The 19,501-nt window shown below is 42.1% G+C and overlaps 1 protein-coding gene across 2 annotated transcripts; it reads right to left on the reverse strand.

Annotated features, from left to right (window-relative positions):
* Positions 1-301: 301 nt before the first annotated feature.
* Positions 302-19,269, reverse strand: lrrc3b (leucine rich repeat containing 3B). Of its 2 annotated transcripts, XM_056421899.1 has the most exons (3): positions 19,128-19,269; positions 6,229-6,368; positions 302-6,127 (listed from the first exon to the last, which is right to left on the reverse strand). In XM_056421899.1, exons 1-3 carry the CDS (start codon positions 19,143-19,145, stop codon positions 5,440-5,442), a joined length of 846 nt encoding a protein of 281 aa, XP_056277874.1. In that variant the 5' UTR covers positions 19,146-19,269; the 3' UTR covers positions 302-5,439. The 2 variants fall into 2 exon arrangements, with proteins under 2 accessions (XP_056277874.1, XP_056277884.1); XM_056421909.1 differs by lacking the exon at positions 19,128-19,269 and having other exon boundaries at positions 302-6,242.
* Between the last annotated feature and the right edge of the window lie 232 nt (positions 19,270-19,501).

Consider the following 19,501-nt stretch of genomic DNA (forward strand, 5'->3'; position numbering starts at 1 on the left):
TTCTCGCCTCACAGAGAGGCCTTTTAGATGGCGGGTAACCTACTTATCTTTCCCCCCATGATTAGAGCTTCGTTGTTTTTGTAGTATTTCTGGGCAGATATTTATGGATAAATATCTAAGACAATGACAAATAAAAACATCTGAAAAACGGGGCTCGTGCAGACAGAAGGGTCACCTGCGTTTGATGCCTTGTGTGGTGTAACACTCATTCCTGAAAGCTATCACATTCCTGGACTGCAGTACTCATTTATAGCTAAAGCTGTTCATTTTAAAATCAAGCGAGAGAGAAAAATAAACCATGAACCAATGCATACCTCCTTTATTTCATTTTCTGGATGTCATGCTATTACAACACAACCATGATAGTCAGTGCTAACATGTTCAGCCTCAACTGTGAGTTCGGTCTACATCACATCTTGTCTGTGCACGGAAAACTGTGATATGGTACAGTATAGTTTAGTTGAACAGCTCTTTACATCAGCGTGGTTGAGTCCTGTTTTTCGTCTTCTTTCTAATTTGCAAAATTAACCTAAAATCGACAAATCCACTAAAACAGAGATAATCCTAAACTAAGAGAGGCTTCAGAACCAAGACCAGAGTTGGAGAAAGAAGACGTAAATAAAAAAATAAAATGATGAGAGAAGTATTCAGGCACTTAGAAATACTCTCGGGTCCTTGGCTACACTGTGCTTCATTACATTGTACATGCATCTTATCGCCTATCCTGATCCTGTCATGAGGAGTATGAGGTTGCCTCTACAAGACACAGCTTTAGCACATTCAAGAACAACTAATTAAAGGGATTTCAAGTATTTCACACAACATCAACGTTCCTATTTACATGTGATCCTAGTATTCTCTACTTACTTATTCTCATTGCATATCCCCTAAGACGTTTTTAACAACCATTATTCTACAAAGTCTGTGACCAACAAAACATGAAGCCAGAGGAAATTTCACAAGATATCAGCAACACCCAGTATCCAACATGCCACCAATCATGTGCAGGAATTCTTTTAGTATTTAAAGTAGTTAGTATTTATAAAATGAGCCTTTATTTTTGATTTTTTGGGGGGTGAAAATCTATTTTCCTGTATTTTACATTCCACCCTTTTGTCTTTCATTGGATTTCTCTTGGCATATATTCCAGTGGCCATGATGGAAAGGAAGCCTTTTGAGAAAATGACAGCATCAATACCTCTTCACCCACTGCCGGGGGAACATTACTGTACACAGTGTTATTAAAGGTAAATGATGCATGCACGATGGTTGTGTTGATTTGTCATGACTGGAGATTATCGTATAGAACGCCATCCCCAAATTTGATAAATCTGTCCTCCCCTTGAAAGGGCCTGGTAAGAATGAAATCGAGTGAAGGCAAACGGTAACAATTAACTCTGAATGACAGAAGTAACCACAAAACATCAACAAGAGGAGTTCACTGAAGCTGACATGTAGCCTTGTGCTTACTTCTGATCAGTACAGATGTACAAAGACGGACCGACACCAGCTGACTGAAGACAACAGAAACATAGACTTCACAAACAGAGGGCAGTAGCCTACAGGACAACACAGCAACAGCCTGCTCACCAGTCCCCGAAACCTTCGACTCCAAAACATCAAATAAGACACGCTTATATTCTTTGACAAAAATATTCTCCACTCACTCACTGGCTAGTTTACATCTCGCCGTCTTCGACTGCAGAGTTTGCTCAATTGTCCCAAAGAGAGAGAGAGTTCAGTTTCTAAGGAACGTCGGCCATGTGATGACCTTTCATTCATACATGGGGGCAATTCTGCCAAAACTCAGTCTGTTCAGAGACATTTGAACGTCTTCTGCCAATGTGGCAATTCAACTAAATCTCGACACGGCAACTACGGTATGGTGAAGGGTTGGGAGCGTTTGTGGTTATGGCAAATGCAGTACGGTGAAGGACAGGAGGGACATTTATGTTAAGAAGGTTAACTTGACCTCCACACCTTTCGTTTCTCGCAACCTAAAGGACACACAACTACCTCCATCGATGATGTTGAACGACGTTCCTCTGGACCCTTTCCCCGTCACGGCTGTGTGAACCCCAGGAAGATTAGTGGCTAAGGCGTCGGCTAACGGGGATCCAGTCTATGAACTAAACTAAACTGCTTTGACCAGTTTTGGTTATTGATGTCGTTGTGGTTTCGCCAATATAGCATTCCTTACTAACGTTGCTTTGGGGGACGTTCACGAGGGTCTTGTCTTGGTGAACCAGCAGAGATCTTAAGGTACCGAATGGTTTCCAGTGGACTCCCATTGACTTGAATACCGTGGCTGGAGCTCATTTGGATGCTTCTGGTGGTAATTAGACATCCATCTCGGTCTTAAATTGAAAATCTCACTCCTTGTGAGCATCATAATGACTCACTGGCTGTCACATGATTGCGGCTCCTTTTCAAGTTGGCCTTGTCAAGTGAACACACTCCATCCGCTGATGAAGACGAGAGGTTAAGTACAACATTGTGAAGTGAGTCAAGATTATTTTGTGGAAACTACTTTTCCCAAGGTCAAGAATGAACCGTCTCACTCATTCAAGTTCAGAGAAGAAATCTACTGTTCAATACCGCTTAACATTCAAGGTCATCATTAATTAAAGTTTTTTTATTCTCTAAGAATATGCCATAGTTTCCTGCCATAGCTATTCCGGCAGACAGATACATTTTTTTAAATCGATGTATATTCTGGATACCATTTCCTTCCAGATCACTGTCGCACGTTTGTTAATGTTTTAAGGCATAAAGAAAAAAATAATGTTTGTACATTTTTAGGTTGAGTAGCCCAAAATTGACATGTAATTGAGGGGATGCTGTAGAGGGGCAAAGCACTACACTGGTTGTCCTTCAAATTCTGGGGGGAAAAAGAAAGCTGTATCGCCCAAGAAAGCTCTTCACTAAAACTGGAGAAACCTTTGGTGTTGTTGACCTGCAATGACATATTTGTTCTTATGATACTGATGTTGAAATGGTGTGTCCTGCTGCTTTTCACTGCTCTATCTGGTCCACACGGTCAAGCGAGCTTCACCTCTGACCCCGCACACTGTTGGGCCTGGTCAGAGGAGGCCACACCCACAACTGGGATGTCAACCCTGCATGGATGCGTTTGTAGAAAGAAGTCTATGGGGATATCTTTTAAATAATTACTTACTGTGACATATCCCTCGTTCGATAAATGTACCATTGGTTTTGATAATAAAAATAATTAATAATTAAAAAAATATGTCATTGCGCGTCAGATCCATCAATCATAGATACATAAACATTAATCTTAAATAAAAATCAATTAACAATGATTTTGATTGTTACTTTGGTTGCCAGGGCAACCGTTCAGGGCGTGTGGATCGGTAATGATGTGCCGCCGCGTGTTTGGGTGGAGTGACCGAGCTGCTGATGGGGATGACTCACTCGTTTGGCAGGTTGTGTTGACGTCGTTACAAAAGCTATTTGCTCAGCGTCTCATATCAAAAAGATATTATCGTGTCATAATGATGTATTTTTTCCTTCTTTTTTTTTATATAAACCAATTTATTAAGTATGAACAGGAAACTTTTTGTTAAGACAGAATATCACTTCATCCAGAAACATTCATGTCAGGAATGTGGGGTTAGAAACCCCAGAGCATTACAGTGCGGCGCCTGTAATTCACTCACTATTGCTTGTAAAGCTTATTGGCTGTGAGTGCATCTAGTGATGAGTGAGGGCGACCATTCTAACATTCAGATCAGAGCTACTTCCATCCGGGTTTTTAGTCGTTGGGGAGTAAGAATGTGGTGTTATTTTATGTTATTTTATGACTATGAGCTCATGGTTTGGTCGTGTGTCTTCTTTTCAGGCTTTGATTGAGTCATTTATTTCTCATGACATTATAATATTGTTTTAATGAGCTAAACTGCCGAGTCGTTATAATGACAAAAGGTTTCTCGTTTTAATTTAATATACTGATAGTGTGTCACAAAAACAGTTTCTTGATATGAACGGATAAAGTGATAAGTGGCTGTAAAGGTTTCCTGTTGAAACTCAATCTTTTTGCATTTAGTAAAAACCAACAAAATATGGTCATTGTTATGTCCAACATCAATAAATTCTTCTCATAAAATCTCCTCAATGATTAATCCCGGAGCTACTCAGGAGCCACCAATTTACCCTGTAATTTTAGCTAAAAAGCTGTATCCTCAAGCCTCATCACAAATCATAATTCGGATTACAACCATCACATTTCTGTACACAATGCATATGCCATAATGCCATTATTGAAAAATAATGCATGGGCTATATGCACCAACATTTACCTCCACAGAGTGCATTATTCTCCAATAGCTGCTCAATATAGATTATCCGGCTGACACCATGGCCACTTGCTACATTTAAATACAAGTATTGTTTCTCAGTTTGGGGCAATACATTCTTTAAATGTCAACTTCATATTGGCAGTAAAAGCTAGCGATAATTTTGACTCACTATCACTTAATTTAATGATCACTTTGAGTGGGAAAGGAACTTTGCCGAATATTTTTCATTTGCACATTCCACCCACATTGCAACGATAGAGGATTAAAAGGTTTCCCTATGACAGGTCGTCATTTTGACACATTATATTTGCACTTAGAAAGTCAAAATATTTACAAAATAATAATTTCGAACCTTTTAATTTGTTTCGTGACAGAAATGGGTTTCCATTAGCATCCAGTATTCTCTTTACCTGCGACATGGTGTACTCCATGCTTCTGTGAGTGCTTACCCGTCTCTTAAGAATTGTTTATTTCATTTGGAATTGTCTGAATAAAAAGCTCCCGGCAAGCGGGGAGATATGACTACTTAATACCCCATATCCAAGGCCTTACTGGTCGAAAATATAACACAATGTACAGATCAAATGGTCTCCATAAGCAGGCAATAGCCTCAGAAATGCTGTCAATATAAATTTCAGTTTCCAGTTAATTTGAAGGGGAATGAAAGAAGCGGTCGGTTTAACGAGTGTTCGCCAAACCCGGTGTACATTTTGACGCGGAGCTTTGAGATACCAAAACGAGGGCTCTGGGAAATGAAGTTTAGGGTGTCAAGTCTTACACATATATTTCTTCTTTTTTTATCAGAGATTCCAAATTTTCATCTATAAAAAGCCATTATCATGTCAATGTTTGAACCTGAGATTAAAATGTTCAAAGCTCCGTATGCAATTTTTGTTGTTGTAGAAAAGACAATGTCGGTGTTCGACTCTTCGACTCTCTGGCCTTCCTTCTCATCTCAGATCAGACGTCAACAAACCGGTAAGAACATAAGACACAATCCCTAAAATACAAAGAGTTGATGCTCACGTCACCTACAAGTTTGGAATAGTAAACACTACAAATGTGGGTCCGGTTACAATAAACATTTTGGCGTTCGTTCGGTGTCGCTTGGAAACCGCCGTCAGACGACGGTGCTGATGTCGCCGGCCTCGTCGGGTTTCTTGGGATTGCTGGGCAGCGACTTGAGGTACTCCAGGTGGCGCCGGGCGTCCTCCTGGTTCTGACGGACGTAATACACGACGTAGGAGATGACCATGGCAAACCAGCCGAACATGGTCACCAGCATGGCGTAGTCTGTGGTCCTTTTGGCCAGGCTACAGAGGTCGGTATCCACCGCCAAGAACGGTCGACCCTCGTGGTCGCGGAGCTCCGAGCTACTGCAGAGGACCCGGACGGCGGCCTCGTGGTTGTGCGACATCCCGCCGATGGCCTGCTGGAGGGCGCAGTCGCAGTGCCAGGGGTTATCGTCCACGATGACGCGGGCCTTGAGCCGAGCGAAGGCATCCTTGTGGACGCTAGTGATGCGGTTGTGGGAGAGGTCCAGCACCTGCAACGTGGCCTCGATGCCGCTGAAGGCGCCTTCCCCCAAGGTCTCCACCGCGTTGTACGAGAGGTTGAGTTCTCTCAAGAGCCGCAGTCCGTGGAAGGCTTGATCCGGCACGGCGCCGATCTGGTTGTGGTCCAGCCTCAGCAGGACGGTGTCCAGCGGGAGGCTCGGGGGGATCTCCTTGAGGCGGGACTGACTGCAGGTCACGTTGAGGCCGTGGAGGTGGAGGTCGCGTTGGCAGATGCAGCCCTTTGGACACATGCTGGCCGAGGGGAAGCACAGGGCCATGAGGACGAGGCTCTGAAGGAGCAGGCACATGGGGATGGAGCGCGACAGCCACAAGTCCAGCAGAGTCATACTGACCGGCCGTCAGCAGCATCCCGCCTGGGGCCGCAACACTGCCACTGGTCCCTCACACACATCGCATCGCGGCGACCGGTCCTCACCGTCTGCCCGCTGGAGATCCTGGAGTGTGGACAGGTGGCAACATGCTGCGTTGAGGCCTGAAATACAAGGTGAACAAAGAAGGTTCAGGGACACCCTGAGAGTTTTCATGCTTTTCATGTGTTGTGTCATTATCACCATCATTCAATTCAGTTTATTCATCAAAGACAGGAGTCCATAGTTCTTTAAGTAACGATGTCCAAATCAAGTTTTTTGGCCCAGAGTGAGATACAAGCTCTTTTATATTGTGTACAGTGTCGTAAATACACGAGTGCTAAGGGAAAAACTGCTCCTAAGAAATATATTTTTGCCCCTGATATCACGAGTAGAGGGGTAAAAAATACCCCCATATTTTTTATAATTTATTAGCGTTTTATTGTCCTCTCTGTATTGCCTATTCTAGGTAGGTACAGACAAAAAATAAATAAAATATCTATAAATATAATTTTTTATTATTAAAAAAATCTAATAAATAAGTTATAATTGTTAATAGTTGTAAATTGTAATAATAAATAACCACGAAGAAATAAGAATACAATTTAATATGATTGTCTGTTTTATGTTTGTTTTTTGTTTCAATTAATCAAATAAAACACTTTGAATCTGTAGACTACTGCCTAATAGTCTTATTATCACCATGTGTATGACAAATGCTCATATACTGAAAGACTAAATATTTATTATTTTGGAACAAAGGTTAAATAATATTTCACAAGTTTCAAAAAGTGCCTCAATTTTTTTCTTCAATAATTGCCCTTTAAAAAATCGGACAATTTTCTAACCTGATTGAGTATCTGCTGCCCAATTAAAAACTTATATTAACTTAAATATTGATAAATCTGTGTCTGTAGCCGATACTAAATCTGACACACAGCTTTTTTCTTTACAAGATACCCAGCTCAGGATATCTCTATTTCAAAAGATAAGAAGTTGTTAGTTGAGTTGTGACATGGAAAGATCAGAATTGGCATAATTAGAGTTTCTGTTTTTTAAAGGGTAATACGTACTCTATTATTACATACTCAATTCAACAAGATCCTTTTGTGTATGACAAATATAAATGTTATTGAACAATTATGGGCTTTTTACTTACCCTGAGAATCTATTTGTTAATTTGGGGGACATATTCATTGCCACATGACTATAATAAGACCGTTTTAGCATCTCTCGCCGCAGGGCTCCGTGCTTGACAACGCTGGTACTTCGGTCGGCACACTTTTTTTTGGTTCCAGACTAAATATCTCAGCAAATATGATGTGGATGAATTTTTTCAGAGGCTTTCAAGGTGTTCAGAGGATTATTCTGAATGACTCCGTGCCACTATGAGGTTGACAGTGTTGGTTCACGGTGAAAATGTCCATTTGATGGATTACCATGAGCGCAGGATGTAATCACTTGGGGACTCTACATAGCGCCCGATGACATTCCCATCAGCCTCAGCTGCCTTTAGTATGCTAATATGCTACGATGGTGAACGTGGTGAATATTACTTAATTATTATCAGCGAGATAGATGTATCATTGCGAGTATTTTAACATTTCTTCGCAGCAGCACCACTGTGCCTAAGCATGCATTCAGACCCAAAACACAGGGGGCTGCTTTGGTCACAGCGTGTTGCTTCGGGTATACGAACATTTTCCATCATACTAATTAGAGATGCACCGATCAGGTTTTTTAGTGCCGATCACCGATCACTGAAATCAGTATCTGCTGATCACCGATAATACCGATCACCGATCTCGGTGTCGATTGACGCATTCTATTTATTGTGTAGCATTATTGCCTAGGACTATGAGGAAATACATATATAAAGCACCTCAAACATTAAAGAAATTACAGATTTCTTTAAACATTTAGGACTTTTACTTTGAAAAATGTCCTAATCGATACATTAAAATTGTTTGATTGCTATTGTAGGGGATTTCAGATATGTATGGAACACATCTGCATCATTCATTTCCTGGAACTCTTGGGGAAATCTATTAACAGGACTTTTTTTAACATACAAAAGTCTGACTTCTTTTTATAAACTCTTCCTTGGTACAGTAAAAATGTTTTAATGTTAGCATAATTTAAGCTAAATCTCAGAAACGATCTATAAAGATACAAAATCAGTTCATTGTTTACTTTTATATGTTCGTGTATGATTTGTCGTCATCTTATTTTGATAAACGGATGTTGTTTCACGTGGTTCTTTCCGCTAACTTTGAAAAACCGGATGTTGTCACTTAAATCCTTCCGCTAACTTTATCAAAACCCTCGCGCGCTTCCGATCGAATGCGTTTACCGTGAGCATCAGTCTCTAGGGACAGACATGTGAGAGTCGGCTGAGTTGACCACGGAGATTCAACTCGGGGGACGGGGACGCCGCTCGGTGGTGAGGATCCCCTCGTGGACCTCTGCGATGCGCTGCGATTGAAACGTCTCTGATAGTTCTCGCAGATGTTACGTCATCTGATCGGCCAAGTTTGATCGGCCGTTTTGAGAACGCCGATCAAAACCGATAATGGGAATATCGGCCGATATGGATCGGCGCCGATCAGATCGGTGCATCCCTAATACTAATCTGGATTACAGAAACAGGATACACATGAGGTCTCCCATCTGCATGAGTTTCAGAGGCAGCCGTACCAAAGAGAGACAGTTATTCCGTTTGAGTGCCATTACTGACCTTCACACGGAGCGGGAGCAGACATTTTTGCCGTTTGCTATCTATCACTTGGGTTTTATTGCCAAATAATTCATTTAAAAAAAAGATTTAAATCCAATTCTGCTTCACTCAGTTTCTGGTCTGTTTCTCACTCCAAACGATGCCTGGTCTCTCAATGCTTGCTGTACTTTGTACCTGCACACCACTGGTTTGTGTAATCCTTGTACTCATATTAGGCCGATGATATAGAAACGTGTATTCTCATTTCTTAGGTTACTGATCCTCTGTCAAGGTTTATTTAACTCCTCAACAAATGACAATTTTATCTGCAGACTGAAGTGCAGGAAATTCACTATCTGACATCTGTGGATGTCCTGACCACTTATTATAATCCACTATTTAATCATAGTACTTATATTATAAGGCTAACAGCACACACGTCGCCGAAATTGATGAAGCAACTTCTATGAGTTTTACAGCTGAATCTATTCCGCATTAGGAAAAGATGACCTGAAGTCTCCCCTTGATCCATTCTTTTATTGTTTTATCAGGAAAGAAGTGGGCAGCTGTCATTCACAGAGCAATCATCTGCCTCTAGAGCTGAAAGCTAGGCAATGTTATTTAAAATGTACTGGATTTCAGCCGATCCAGAGCCTACGGTTCAGCTCACGACATCCTTAGATCCATGATTATTTTAGGATGTCGATCATTCAAACCTTTATCATTTCAACTTATGAACAGGAGTTGACGTCGCTGGACAAATGCTGCACCTGTACTATATCCTGGTTTGTCAAATATGTGGGATTTATGTCTGCGTGGAACATAAGGATATGGTTTTGTGGTTGAAATGAATTATAATCAGGTTGTCCTTGTCGCTTGAGTTGTGTGTTAAATCAACTCAGGTTGTCCTTGTCGCTTGAGTTGTGTGTTAAATCAACTCAGGTTGTCCTTGTCGCTTGAGTTGTGTGTTAACTCATCTAATAAACTGCACGGGGTTCACAAAAGCGACAGCCAGCTGTTTCAATTCATAAGAACAGCAGAGTCTGCCCTCAGACTCAGGTGTGTACGGCAGCGCGGCCATTAGCTCCACTTAACAATGTGATGCACACAGAGACATCTGTGAGACAGGCCGTTTAAAAATAGATGAGGCATCGGAGATCAGTTCCATAAAAAAAAAATCTTCTCCTTTCATTCCAGTCCAACTGTCTGGCTCACTTACGCCTAAAAACATTATGCATAATAGATAAACACGCTTGTAACTCTCTACCCGTGAAAGATGTAGGAACACTCGATGTATTGCCTCGCGGTCGTGTCTCTGCCCACCGGTCGAGTTTCGCGAGTCTTTCCAAAAATGTCATCATTTTTATCCCGTTCGACGTTGGCGTGAACTTCTCAGAAGTAGCGTATGCACTCTCGAGTTAGCAGATAGTATTTCCACAACAACATTGATCGATTGGTTGCGCTTAATTCTTTGTCAGGATGTAAACAGCATGATTTATGATAAGTGGTGAACAAAGGTCACTCTTTCGACTTCCTCCACGTCAGAATCAGAATCAGAGACATGTTCAGAGAGTTTAGGAACAGTTTCATCCCCTCAGCGGTCAACAGCCTCAACCCCCCTCCATCATTACCAACCTCTCTCCACACCCTCCCCCAATCACACTGCACCTTAAATGTCTAAATATAGTCACTTGGACCGTTGGCTTTTGGTTTGTACATGCTGTTTATATATATTTGTTCATTTCCACTGTTGACCATATCTGCACTGCATTTTTTATTTTTGGTATACTGCCCTCTCTGGTCAGATGTAAAACTGCATTCCGTTGCCCCAGTGCCTTTACTCTGTGCAATGACACTAAAGTTGAATCTGATCCTCCACGTCAGAATCAGACTTGGCGGCTGGTGTGTACGTTAGACAGACAAACAAAACAACAACAATCAACAGTCAACATAGTGCATGAACTTAAACATTAAACCTCACACGGATCTCACACACGTCTTGCTGTTGGAGATCGTAAAGAGACAACAGCGCTACAACCGTTGAGGTGTTCAGTGTTCTTCACATTCATTAACTAAGACTCTTCTCTTCTCTACTGCAACGCGTTCGCCATCACTTTTCACTGAACCCGTCGGCTCTTTTTTCAGAAATATGTAATCGTGGACACGGAAAATGTTACGGTCCGAGTTTGTTCACGATGGCAGAAAAAATAACCGTTGGCGTCATTTCATTTTCTGTAAACTAGAGGGCATTGCGACTTCTCCAAGAGACCTTCAGGAGTCGAATAGAGGTATAGAGCTCTCGTTCATCGTCACACGGATACTCTCGATCTCATTCCTCTTTGTAGCCTCAGGACATTGTGCAATAACGAGTAACGGCCGCCTCGTGTAGAGGAGCGATCGGCGGTTTCGTGAGGGCCGGTGGCCGCATCCAGGCCCACATCAAGCTGTTTACCCAGCTGCCGCTCGGCTGTTGTGTGGAGAGACCGGCTTTGTCTGTTGCACCTGCACTGGGCTAATGGGAGGCATGACCTTCTGACCTCAAGTGTCCTCATTATTACTGTGGACCAAAACCATCGCACAAATGACTTGCTGCACACTGGGAAAATAACAAAAGCCGTAAGTGGCTCCACAGAGAATCATCCTGCTATACAATTCAAATATGTATTATATTATATTTGTTGATGTGCTTTTTCTGGCAATTTGCTAGTTCACATGAACCGTGTTCACCTGATGAAATGAGAGGTGGCTTCACGTTGTGACGCAGTCCAAGGAAACAGAGTTTATTCATAGAGACGCAGACAAAACAAGAGAATGTCTCTTTCATGGTTTGAAGGTATTTGGTCACACACTCTGGCCTGAGGAAAAGATAAAAAGTCTTGAGGATCAACGGATTTATTACAATTCGACCTGAAGGAAACACAAATGTCCTCGTACAATTTCATGGCAATCCATCTGAGCCATTTCACTCAAAACTCTTTCAACCTGAGCCGTTCATCTTCAGGGCAGCAGAGATGTGTGTAGGAATGTCGGAGAAATCCATCCCATACTTTGAGATATTTCGATCTGGACCTAAGTGGATGGTCCAAAGTATTTCCATCCCTACAGCCGGCTTGACTAAAAACAATTGAGCTGTCAGATAGAATTTGGAGCCATGAGCTTGAGATGACACGAATATCCTACTGAAGCCTGATTTCTATATTTTTAACCAGCAGTTTTGCCTTAAACAGCTTAAGGCTCATAGATATCTATTTTCTTTTTGTTTCTTTTAACAGTCTTAGTTTTTATTCACGGTCTGGTGATTTTCTATTATATAAAGTTCTTTCGACAAATTTCATGAAAAGACCTGAACAAAAACAATTGAAACACATAAATGAGCCATACTGTTGCTCTGGATGACATTCACCACCATGAACACACACATTGTAGTTGAATATCTCACGCACACACACACACACACTTTCCCACTGCCACAAATACTCCCAAGAGCACCAAATATGGACCAATCTGTCGATGAAAACGGTCTCGAACAACTGCAATATGTCTTAATACTGTTTGCAATGAAATGCATAAAAAAAATTTCAAACTAGTGTGTGACCTAAGCAACTCCAATCGCCGTGAGCTTGAGAGCCTCTGAGTGGGGAGATTTGTCCAAAAAGAAATGAGGCGGACTAACACATTGTTGGTTTTGGAGTTTCATGAGATTTTTACTGGCAATAAGAACACGATGAGCTTTGTCGGCTTATCTTGTGGCCGTGACGAGGGCTTTCCCCCGGAGAGATGATGGATCAACAAATGTTGGAGGGGGGAAAAAAGCTAAAATAACAATGGTTTTTTTTTATTTTTATATCAGGATATGGAACTGAATTCAAATTTGAGCAAATCTGTAATGCTCTGAAATACACCCGAGTGGAATCTGCAGAACGTATCTGGAGATGTTGAAGAACATCTTACCACGGTTCTGCCCTCCATCAATGGGGTCTTGTTATTTATATTGAGTCATTCCTGAATGAACTAGTAGACGACTTTTCAAGGATCTAAAAGGTAATTCGGTCCTTAGTAGACTAGTAGTCCTTGGATACCCTTTTTAGATCCATGAAAAGTCATCTATTCGTCTACTAGGGACTAAATTACCTTTTTAGATCCATGAAAGTAGTCAACTAGTGACTAATATAATCGTCTACTAGTGACTTGTAGACTATTTTTCATTGATCTAAAAGGTAATTCAGCCCTTAGTAGACTATTCTAGTAGACTAGTAGTCCTTGCATACCGTTTTTAGCTCAATGAAAAGTAGTCTACTAGTGACTAATATAGTAACTACTTTTCATGGATCTAAAAAGGTCATTCAGAATGACGTTTTCAGTCCCGAGTAGACTAGTAGACTACTTTACATGGATCTAAATTACCTTTTCAGATCGACAAAAAAGTACTCTACTCGTCTACTACAACTTACCTTATCGATTGAAAAGTCGTCTTCTAGAGAGACTCGTCTACGAGACTAAAAGATGACTTTTCATGGATCTAAACAGGTAATTCGGCGGTCCTTCGTAGACTAGTCTACAAGTGACTTTGAAAAGTCGTATACTAGAGAGAATCGTCTACGAGACTAATAGACGACTTTTCTAGGATCTAAAAGGTAATCCACTCCTTGAATGAATGTCCACTTCATGTCCTACATGTATTCCATACATATTCCAACCAGGATGCAGGTAAATTTACTTCAAAAGCCAGCCGGGTCTGAGGGAGTAGAAGACCTCCATGACCTCTGAAATAAACTTTTTTAACTGCCTGCCACTGTGCCAGGTAAGTGTTATTTTTTTGTATGCTGAATTTGAAAAAAGCACTTTTTAAATCAATGCGCTAAATAAAGGAATAACGTTTAACATCATTTAAAAGAGTGTCGTCGGCCAAGCGTTCAAATTCCGTCTTTCGGGGAAGACCTATTTTTCGTGAATGGTGCATGGGAAGGTACACATGCACGCATCGCGTACATGGATGTGCCCACCTAAGTGCCAAATAATACTGTCACTACATTTCAATTCATAACGAGCAGTTACCCCGGGACGGCAACACCTCCCCGTCGTATCATTTTGAAGCGAGGCGTGGGAACTTGAGCAGCTGCGGTGTCTAGAGCCAATCGCAGTGCTTTTATCCAAATGTGTAGCTCTCTCCAGTCACACGCTGTGTGTTTTCTCTCAGGAGTTACCCACCGCTGCCAACAACGTCCCCACATTTGGCGGCTCTTAATTTCAGACCGTGCTCTGTTCTATCATATTAAACGTTAGACATGAAAAAAAGGGAAAAACGTGTCTGTGCCTGAGAGAGTTCCTTCTTAAATGTCCCTGCACCGGAGACTAGATCCCACTTAACCTCGTGAATTAACCGTCTCCCGTCGTCTCAACTTCTTTTTATTTAAAACTAACTCACATTTCAGCCTGTGAAATCATTGGGTAAGCCCCAAATTGAATAACCAGTGGATTAAATACAACCATATACAGATTGGTATTATTCTCTGAAATTGTACGTTTTTAGAAAGGTAGAGGGAAGTTGTTGTTCTGACACAGAATTTCAAGCAGCGCGTGGAACCGAGATGTTTCCTTGTCGGGTCGGAGGCTCTTGAGCAACACCTCCGCAAGAGTTAGATTTGTCTTTCCTGTGTTTCAAGGATTCTTGGCCTAGGTTATGAAACCTCCTACTATTATTCATTGATTATGTAGTAGTACATTAAGGTGCCTAATGATTCAAGGCTGGCATGAGAATAAATGTCCTGTTCACAGAGACAGAGCAATGCTGCTGTGAGTTATTTAAAAAGCTTGCATTGCTTGGATTCCAGAACTTTCTCAATTTAAGATATTAATTGTTTTTGCTCGATATAAATGTTGGATGGACCCGAACTTAGAGATGACACGGAGCCTCGGAGGTGGTTGGGGGGTTGATAATGTTCCAAATTGATGAAGGGGTTCATGTTTACTCGTATCTGAAAACTTATTTTTTTAGATTATTTCGACATGACGTGAATGCAGCACAAAGCTTTTCGTCATATTGTTGTTTTTTATACCAGAAGTGTCATTTTTAGGCAACTAATTTGTTAACTTTCATGAAGTGAAAACACACTGAGGAAGGGTTAAAGTTTGAAGAAGAAAACTTCCAGGCCGATAGATACCCGTCAATCACAACGTAGCCACGTTCTGAACCTGCTTTATCGTCTATTTTACTCAAAACGGGACCATAGTTCACTGAATGACCATCATGCCGAATTAAAGAAGACTTGAAACTAGCGATTAAGACCGTAAATTCATGTTTTATGATGTTTACTGTGGAAATAAATCAAGCGAGAAGTCATCATTTTCTCATCGACTTCGATAAAATCTCACAAGAAGAGACGCCCCCTGCTGGCCGTTCGCAAGTTTGCACGTTTAGCCTAGCGGCTGGCTGAGTTCTCTTTCTACTCGGTTTAACTCACTGCATCTCCCGACTGAACACGTCGGTCGAAGTTCAGCCGTTATCTTCGCAGACTGACGGGTTGACACGGAGACGCTGTTATCGGTATCTGCCGAGCATTTGAATGCCGTCTCACTCTCCGTGGGTGAGACGAGGGATAAGTGGGTTGGAGGATTTGTAGAAAAGGGTGGATGGCAGTGTGCACTCTCTCACAGTCGCTCCTCCAAAAGCATTCAGAGTGGACGGACGCAGTCGTGAGATGAATGAGAAGAGGAGCACTCGTGGGTGAAGAGCACACGATTGTTAATTTTCTAAGGTTGCAAAAAAATTGTAAAGCAGCCCCTCTCGATTCCTCCGCCGAGGTTGTCAAACACTTATCGTGGGATCCAACAAGGATCTCATTGAATCACACAGAGGCCTTAACCATTGTTTCTGCATTTCAACAAGCACTTTCACAACTGTATTCCGACATAACTTCACACATACACACACACACACACACACACTTGACTGCATAGCCATTGAAATGCTGTTGGAACCGTATGCGATCTGAACAATCCGTCACTTCTAGTCTCCTCTCTGATGGATTAAGAAATACGTTACCTGCGTACATCAGAAAAGGTGGCATCATCTATTTATACTCTAACTTCTTTTGGAATAAGAAGCGCTCCGAGATCTCTTTGATCTCGTTGGGCTAATTTAAGCACAGTCTGCTGGATGCAATTTGGCAGCTCTTTGATAACTTGTCAACCATAAAAAAACTTAAGAAGATGATTATATGTGAATGGACTTGGATTTAAAGAGAGTCTTCGGACCTCTCAAAGCGCCGGACGCTACCTAACAATATTCACCCTTCTGAAAAGTGGACGTGGTTCATTTGTGAACTGCGTTTTTGAAGCCGCAAGTTCGGTAAATTTGGAGTTATGATTTTGCGTCACGGTTTATTTTACTCTAATTAAGACCATACTTTACAAAATTAACATCACAAATCAAGTGAGAAGCAGGGTCACCTTCTCTTAGCGTCCATACGATCGGACATATCTTTGCAACCGGAGAAATCGCCCCCTGCTGGCCGGTGGAGGGAATGCAACAAACTTCTGCATTGGCTTCTTCCCAATGTCAGAACCAGAGATTTCCCACCTGACACACACACACACACACACACACACACACACACACACACACACACACACACACACACACACACACACACACACACACACACACACACACACACACACACACACACACACACACACACACACACACACACACAGATGACCGAGGCTGCCATGCAAGCTGCCACCTGCCCATCGAGATCTAAACTAAACACACATTCATGCACAGACTTCAGGGGCAAATTGGGGTTCAGTATTTTGCCAATTTGAGGACGACCACAGTCTCTTATACATGTTAACAGCATGTTCTGCGATCCCCAAGTGGCCAAATAATTAAACACTTAATGCAGCTTTAAAATGCATAAAGCTTGACATTATTGTAACAAAAACATATTGATCGGAGAGTAAGCAGTAAACTCAAGGGCTCAAGATTAATATATCAAACTGTCAATTTGCCATTGAGCTGATGTCACGGTTAAAACTCTGACATCGTTTGAACAACGAATTATCAATGTATGAAAATGCTAATAAAAAGGTCTGATTCATACACTGCCTCTGGGAGACAGCTGATAATAGCTCTACCTTTAAAAAAGGCCTCTTTTAAGAGAATAAGGTGACCTCTACCCGCATCACAATGGCCTTTTTCCGGGGAATAGAGGAGCTGGCAATCCAGTGATTATTAGCCTGCTGGTGAGAAGCACTTACTGTCCCTCTTTTTCCCCCCAGCAAGATGAATTACGAGGCCGGGCCCGGCAGAGCCGACATTCCTCAACCTCCACAAGCTCACGGCCAAGAAGCTGCTTGGCTGCCATTCCACGTTGGATTTGTGAAAGGTCAGAATCGCTCACCTGTGAGAATGAGGGATTATACGCCGAAGAATCGGCCAACGGGCTAAAATAATAGGTGATTACCTGCGACCCCGCTGGTCTCGGGTGATCCGGCGAGTGGAAAGCTCGACGTACATGTGTGCGTGCGTCCAAGCAGAGTATCCTTGTGTCGCTTCTACTCTTAAACCGGTTCTATATACACGCCTATTCTTTTCTTTCATCGTATTCTTAAATGTTTTCTTCTTCTCTATTCATCTGTATTTATAGCTCTGTATTTGTGCTGCTTCAACGCAGTCATTGAAGGCGTATCTTATATCCGCAAATAAACAATTCAACAACTCTACTGCGAATATAACATTTCACAAACTGTATTAGAGGTGAAGAGCCTTCCAGGTTGGACACATTTCACAACATGCATCACCAAATATCAAATACAAGCATTCGCTCTACTCATTTTATGTGATTTAGGCATTTCAGTTCCCCTGTTATTGTTCTCCAGAGTAAACCACCAGAGTCCATAATAAATATAAAACAACAGCTATTTCTAAAGTTGTTTGGGTTTAACTACCAATGGACACTCGGTCCAAAACAAATAAACACATTATTCCTGAAGCTGCTTGTCCGAGACGTGTTCTCTATTCCAATGAGACGGGAGAGTCCATAATTGGTGTGGGCTTTTTCCTCGTCTGGTTGCCCCCTTGAGAATGTGACTGGCAGAATAACCGAATGTGAATAAACGCAACACCCTCGGGAGCCGGGGGATGCACCTTCGAGAGCATCCTTAGGGAATCCAGCTGTTGCCTCACATGTGTGTGTGTGTGTGTGTGTGTGAGGGGGGGGAATAAACCTCCCCCAGCCTTAACACAACTATTGAATTGTCAAATGCACATTTGATTGATATCTATCATACGACGAACATTGGCAAACACAGCCTGTCGTGTCTGAGCCCTGAGCAAACAGCAGCAGACAACAGGGCAATTAGCATCCCAAATAGACGCAATGTTATCCAATAAAACTGCGCCTCATGAATGGGAATAGATACGTCACGCAAAAAAAACTTCATTTAAAAAATGTGGTATTTGAATGCATCAATCTGCAGAGAGACCTCTTGCACAATAAAAACACAGCTTCTGGATCTATAGGGGCGACGTCACATGTCGGCATACAGCGAACACACCGAGCAACAGATATTCCAGGGGCATATTTTAACTTTTATGCACGTTGTATAGGCTCTCTGAGGCCCTTCAAGGTGCATTTTATTGGGAGAAAAATCAGAAAAAAACTGCAGAGGGAGGAAGAAGGGCAAAAGTTGGGATTTTTGCACACACACAGATAAATATGATAATGCATCGAGCCTTATTTATACGCCGAATGAACGCATGTTTAATTTTATATATATATATATTTTTTTTTTAAATGTTTAAACATAAATTGCCTTTTCTTTAATGGCGTTCCCTCTGAAAAAACATCACGCATCACCTGAGCTGCCGACACCACATCAAAAGATTGATGACGTCTAATTGTGAAGGGGGGCGGAGGTGATGGGGGGGGAGCAGAACGCAAACTACCAAGCACGAGAATGCACACATTCATACGTCTACATTATCTATCAATATAAATATATATATATATATATATATATATATATATCACAAACACATTTTTTCCTTTGCATGCACACCAAATTAATGTCCTTTTCAAAAGGCAGCCGCCGTGCATAGCGGAGGGCAGCCGGCGCCACGCAACGCGGGCAGAGGAGCAACAGGCGACACGAGTCCGCTCACCTGCAGGCGGAGAGTCATGAGCCGCGGGGACGAGCGACGTTCATGTCACGCGAAGCCGGTTCAGACCGGCGGTGGAGGCAGCGGCCCGCCCGCAGAAGTATCCGTTCACCGGGGGTGGAGATGATGAACAAGTCGCAGTGTGAATTCGCATCTTCTTCTCTTTTTTTTTAAACCTTTCAGTGTAAAACACACTGCACAAAAAAAAGGAGTGAATGGGGGAGAAAGGGAGGGGTTCTCTGTGTGAAGTGTGGCAGAGGTAACCACCGCTTCCGGTTTGGACTTTCAGAGTAAAAGAGTGCGTGTTGATGTTAAGAGTGAGATAACTGCGATAACTAGATGTAATTGTATGTATTGAGGGTCTTGTTCTGGGTCTG

Source organism: Pseudoliparis swirei, chromosome 1 (genome assembly GCF_029220125.1).
Source record: "Pseudoliparis swirei isolate HS2019 ecotype Mariana Trench chromosome 1, NWPU_hadal_v1, whole genome shotgun sequence".
NCBI classification, from domain to species: domain Eukaryota; kingdom Metazoa; phylum Chordata; class Actinopteri; order Perciformes; family Liparidae; genus Pseudoliparis; species Pseudoliparis swirei.